This window comes from Mesoplodon bidens, assembly GCF_964165515.1.
Source record: "Mesoplodon bidens genome assembly, contig: HAP1_SCAFFOLD_291, whole genome shotgun sequence".
In the NCBI taxonomy this organism is placed as follows: domain Eukaryota; kingdom Metazoa; phylum Chordata; class Mammalia; order Artiodactyla; family Ziphiidae; genus Mesoplodon; species Mesoplodon bidens.
In genome coordinates this window covers 37,806-43,805 of record NW_027671677.1, presented here as the reverse complement: position 1 = coordinate 43,805, position 6,000 = coordinate 37,806, and the positions used below count along the sequence as shown (strand labels likewise).

The following is a 6,000-nucleotide window of genomic DNA, read 5'->3' as shown; positions in this document are numbered from 1 at the left end:
GTACAAAACAAAGTGATTATTAGTAACCACGATCATGTCCTGAATGCATGGAACACGTCACCATTTGCCAACTACCGTGTCAAGTTAGCAGAAACTACGGAAATTAAGAGCTCTCCGCATAAATTCACACACCCGTGCACCAGGTAAGGGACCACAGGCAGACGTTCACTCAGCCTTTCGTGTGTCCCTCACGGAATACACGCTCTCTCCTGGGCGGGGGGAGCACAGACACTTACGGGAGTTTACTTTTCAAATGCGTTGATACAACCAGGTCTCACTTTTGTTTGGATGAGTCAGCAAACGCTTTTTGGAAGCCCCAAAGTCTCCACACCTCCAACGTTTCGCGCTGCCTTAGTCTCAGAGCTCAAGCCCCTACTCTTCAGGCCGCGTCACCATGGGAGACAGGGCTGCATGCGGACGCGACGCACGGCGAGCGTGCTGACGTCCTCGAGCCCCGCCCCCACGGTCCCGCCCGCTGACTTAAACGGCAGCCCTGCGGCGTGGAGGGCGTAGGTGCGTGCGCCAACACCAGGCCGTGCGGGGTCTCCGGAGCGCGGCATGGGGGGGTTGGCGTAGCTGGGGCCCGTGGCCCTATGTCTTCTGGCTGCGACGCCGGTCCTGCGCACGCTGCGGGGCCGCAGCCGCCGGGCGGTGGGCGCCCGAGGGGCCGGGAGGCGAGCCGGGGCCCCCAGGCGGGTGTGGGCATCATGTCCGCAGCCAGCGTCCCCGAGGCCGCGCTCGGGCCATGATCCCTTGGTGAAGCTGCGCCGGGACGGCGTGGCCGATATCTTTCCGCGCTCTGAGGACCTGTGCGCGCTGCAGGACTCGGTGCCTCTGCCCTCCGTGCGCGCTTCCCTACAGGAGGGCCTGCTGGACTTAAGGCCGACCGCCTCCGCGGGGTGCACTGGGCGCCGCTCCTGAGCACCCGCTGCCCCTGATCTGTATCCAGAGCTTCTTCCAGCCACGGCGTGTCGAGACAGGTTTGTACTTCCCGCTTCCAGGGCCCCTCGTGTGGGCACTGAGAAGCAGGGTTTTAAATGGTGCAAGGTGGAGGGTGGGCACTAGAACCAGTGCCCAGTGACCGGGTGTGCGTGCACTAGACAGGGCGTGTGGCCTAGGACTCCTGCCGGCTCGGTGACCCCGGCCGAGTGCCTTAAGGCTTCAAGGTCTCAGTGTTCTCATCTGTAGCGTGGGCTTAACAGGACCCAGTCTCTCTGGCGGTTACAAGGATGCACTGTGTTAATGCTTCTAGACTCTACAAAGTAGAACACTTAGCACAGTTTGGAGCATCGTTAATTGTTGCACAGATGTTACCTGGTCTGTTGAATGACTTTGCCTGGTACACACCAAAGCGATTAGGAAATGGATATATCCCAGCTTCATTTCCTTTCCATTAAAACAGAGCTCAGGAAAGAAAAAATCTGTTTTTCAGTAGTCGTATCATATAGTGGAAAGAGCACTGGTGTGAAGGCAGCCTAGGGTTTGAATTCCAGGGCTTATGCTGTCTGTGGCCTGGGCAGGTTTCTTTTGCACTACAATCCCCACACTTGTAAAATGACATTAATAACCACTCTTTCTGTGGGTTCTTAGAATGAATTAAGCAGGTTATGTGTGTAAAGTAGCCTGGCACTTAAATGAGTTGTCAGAACCAAGGGCTGCTGGAGAGGATGCTTCTGCCCTAGGTAATCTTCCCTTCTACTGGGCAGCAAGTAAACACAAGCACAGTAGTCAGTGCTCTGGAAGAAGTGAGTTCTGGTGCTATAGAGCACAGAATCTCTTTTTTCTTTAATTTAATTTTTATTTTATATTGGAGGATAGTTGATGTACAATATTGTGTTAGTTTCAGGTGTACAGTAAAGTGATTCCGTTATACATGTATCCATTCCTTTTCAGATTCTTTTCCCGTACAGTTTGTTCCAGGCTATGGAGTAGAGTTCCCTGTGCTGTGCAGTAGGTCCTTGTTGATGATCTATTTGATATAGAGTCGTGTGTCTATGTTAATGCCAAAGTCCTAATGTATCCCCCCCCACCTTTCCCCTTTGCAGAGCACAGAATCTTGGAAGGGAAAGTTCAGGGTAGGCTTCTTGGAGGAGGTGCCATCCTTTCTAAGGATATGTAGAAGCTACTGGGGTGGCAGGAGGGAGCAGTGTGTGTCAAAGTTTGAGAAATATAAGAAAATATGGCAAAACTAAGGTATAGGACTGGAACTCAGGGTTTGGGAAAGAAATGAGAGTTGATATTGGAAACCTAGTGGGGCCCAACAGAACGGGGCCTTGTTTGTCCTGTCAGAAGTTTAGATGTTTATCCTGAAGGCTGTGGGAAACCCTAAAGAACAGTGAGATGGACTTCTGGTTTAGAGACTTACCCGGACCTCCATGTGCAAGGCACTTGATTGGGTGCAGGGTGAATTGTAATCTAAGGTTCCCACTTAAGTTATAAAAGGTTGGACTGGATTTTGCAGATCTGAGAGAGAATGGGTGGGGCCTGGTGACCAGTTAGAAAAGGGAGGGCAGCAAGCGTGGGTGACAGTTTACAGCTGCATCTTTTTGAGAGATACAGAGCACCGTAGGAAGGTATTGGGGGTGGGGCGAGGATTTTAGTTCATCTTCAGTGCTTTAGAGGGGCCTGGTAGACAGGTCTGGGCCCAAGGTTCAGATCTGGGCTTTTGGGGAGGAGAGGTGTTTGAAGGCATGGTAGAGACTTAGGTTATCCACAAGAAGATCCAAAGAATCATAGGTCTGAGAGATTTTTAAGTGGGTATATTTGAGGATGTTTATAAGCTGTGAGAAAGTAGCCAGCAGAGGAAGGGTGTAAAGATCTAGGACAGGAAATGATTGTTCATTTGATTTTGAAAAGCTGAATACTTATCGTGTGCCTGGCCCTTTTCTAGGATCTGGGGTTCACACCATCTGTTATCTCTTCTGCAAGGATAGTTCAACTCCTCCCCTGGTGAAGAGAAGTCAGATTATTCTTTGCGTCCCATTCAGGTATAAGAACTGTTCTGTACCTCTGAAGGGACTTTACTTAACCAGAGTAATAAGTTAGAAATCAAAAGAAATTAGAGCTGGAAGGGACCTTAAAGGCCACTGTACTTAATTTTGCCTGATATTTGACATTGAATGTAAGAAAAATTTATTGTAGAGCCCATTCTCTTCAGAGTTCCTTCACTGAACTTTCTTTATGTCTTGCATCCAGTGGGTCTATCTTGTAAATTTTGGCCTCCTCCTAAATTTTCTTCTTCATCCATATTACATTTTGCCCAGGCTATGGCAGAAACTCCTGGGTGGTTTCACGGCCCCTGGTCTCAGTTCCTCTAAGTTCATCTGCCTACTCGGGTTGAGTGATCTTCTAACATGACAAGATATGCCTAAAATAATGCTGCTAATGGCTTGCCCACACAGAGTTAGTGCATACTAGCCGCCCAGCGTGTGCTCTGCACAGAGGCCTGTAGTCTGAACTGTGCTTTGCCAAGCCTCCTGGGGCTCTTTGGCCTTGAGGAAGGGGAGCTTTTTGTGATCACTCCCTTTATCTAATTGGTCCTTCAGCAGCGGGGCGCCTTTTTCTAATCAGCGGAGGCACCCTTACTCAGCCAGTGGTAGCCCCAGGCCTCATCACCTGTGGGATACAAGCCATGCTCTCTCCCAGGCTTGCTTGGGCCAACATCTCTATTTTTATTTCTGTCTCTTCTCACACTTGGACCCCTGGTCTTTAGTCATCCCCACCTGCAGTATTTACAGTGCCCAGCAGGTGTCAGGCTTGAGTGTCTTTGCACAGGTGCTCCCTGTGCAGTTAATGCACCTCCTACTCCAACTCTGCATAGCCTCATCTTTCTAGACTGTACTTCAGGGTTATCATGAAGCCGTCACTTAGATATAACTTTTGGCCTCCATAGGCACTTCTGTGCTTAAAGGTTATAGTTCTTTATCTCATGTGATTGAAATTTTGAGTTTATAGATCTTCCTCCTTAATGAGGCTTTAAGGACAGGAGTCATTTCTAATCCTTAGCACAGAGCAGATGCTTTTTAAAGGTGATAAAATGTATGGTTTAAATGACTCATTTTACAATAATTTTGCTGTAGCTTCCGATAGAAATAAAGTTTCCAGATGTTGTGTTCCTGCAATAAGAAAGATGTGACCTTCCAGCTGTGTAAAGCCCATCAACGCTGTGTAAGTGCATCGGATGCGCTAAGGAACGTGGAGCCAAGTGGGCTAGTTGTGAGAGAGAGAGACTTAACTATGTTAACAAAGGTAAGCCTTCATTGTGTCCTGCCAACATTTGATAGTTACTTTTGGGCCAACTAAAGCAATAAAATTTTAAACTGTTCCTCCCCATTAAAGGGATTGACTATTTGGCCACTTTGGTGCACCTGTGTCTTGTGAATTGTCCAATTGGAGATGGAGGTTTAGAAAGTGAGTTTCAGTCTTGTTTCAGTCTCTTCCCATCAGACTGGTCTCGTGATTTCCTACACACCATGTTACTTCCTGTCTACCTTTCCTTGGTGTTGTTCATGCCTGGATTGTCTCCTGTACCTGCTCAAACCTTGGTCCATTCTCATTTGTACCATGGAAGTTTGTCATGCCGGATACTGTCAGAACTAATTTTACTTAAGTTTGTGTTAAGGTGCAAAGCACACGTTTTGTATATTATCTGTTTTTTGTGTTTGTTTATATTTTTATGGTTTCTCTTCAAGAAATATTATGAGTAGGGAAATAACAAGATGTAAAGAGCAAAAAAGTCATCATTCTCTTTTAAGTTGTTAGAACATCTACCCGCAATCATACTGCACTGTGGTATGTGTTAAAATAGGAAATTTATGTCATGTCCCGTAGGAGCAGGAAAGTCAGTGGTGTTAGTGAGGGTGTGTCATGGAAGTAATCACTAAGCAGGTGACTGCTGGTTGGGGTCCTGAAACATTAGTGTGTGTTCCCTGTGTCCAGTAGTGGTCTGGAGAGGTCAGGAAGCGTGCCTTTCAATTTGAGGGAACAGAGGGTTTGAGGTCCTCTCTGTTCTATTGCTCTAGTACACTGCATAGCAGCTCATAAAATACTGTGTTTATAGTTGATATTTAAATCGCTGATTGATCATCAAGATTGGGATGTATCATTGGAAATGAAAATAGGAAGAGTCTTATGCTTTTTAGGTTTTTCCTTTTTTCCCGATGTCTCAGAAGGCTCTTTGACGGGGGACATTTTATTCTCCCATACAATTCCATGAATACTTATACCCTGGCACTTATTTTAATGTCATTTTCAATTTATAAATGTCTCTGAAACACATACTGTAAACTATTTGAGGGTAATGACCATGGCCATCGATGACACATCTTAAATGTGCATCGTGTTAATGTTTGAGTGTCAGGTGGTCTACCATCAGTGCTTCCTTCTTTCACCCAGTTTTCTTCCTCATTTCCTTCTCCAAATTTGTCTCATTTTTCTACTCTCCCTTTTGCTTCTCTATTCTTGCTTTCTCTTTCCCATTGCATGTGTCATTCTTCTTTTTCTTCTTCTTCTTCTCCTTCTGACTTCATTATTATGGCCAACCAAAACCTTTTCCAGGATTGTCTCTATCTTCCTTTCCTCTTCATTGCTATCCACAAACTCTTAGAGAATATTCTTGCTTGACTCCCTTACTTCCTAGCATACCCATGTACTTCCTGATCACTTTAGAACATTGAAAAGGGTTGGAATTTTTAAAAATAGGTAATTATAATCAGTCTTCTTTCACCTCTGGCATAAGACTCTTCTTCCTCAATCTGACCATTCTTAAATCTAGAAGTACTCCAGCTCATTGGTCTCCCTTACCCCCATGTTTAGGCCAAAGAACTTGTGAAACCTTAGCCCTGTTTAATACTTGAATTTATCAAAACATAAGAGGGCTAATTCTGCCTAAGGGCACCAAAGAAGAATAAAGATGCCACAAATAAATGTTTAGTCCAGATTTATAATGGACTCTTAAGTGCCTAGTTGAGTGCTAACCGTTAACTCACTTGAACACCAGGG

At 46.2% G+C, this 6,000-nt stretch overlaps 1 protein-coding gene across 1 annotated transcript in view; it reads left to right on the top strand.

The window, feature by feature from the left end:
- Positions 1 to 411: 411 nt before the first annotated feature.
- Positions 412 to 6,000, top strand: part of LOC308611202 (uncharacterized protein) — a gene marked incomplete at its 5' end in the record, with an annotated part of 41,548 nt that continues 35,959 nt past the window's right edge. The window contains one exon of the mRNA XM_081260080.1: positions 412 to 509. Within this exon, the coding sequence (XP_081116206.1) occupies positions 412 to 509 (98 nt within the window). The remainder of the gene's footprint in view (positions 510 to 6,000) is intronic.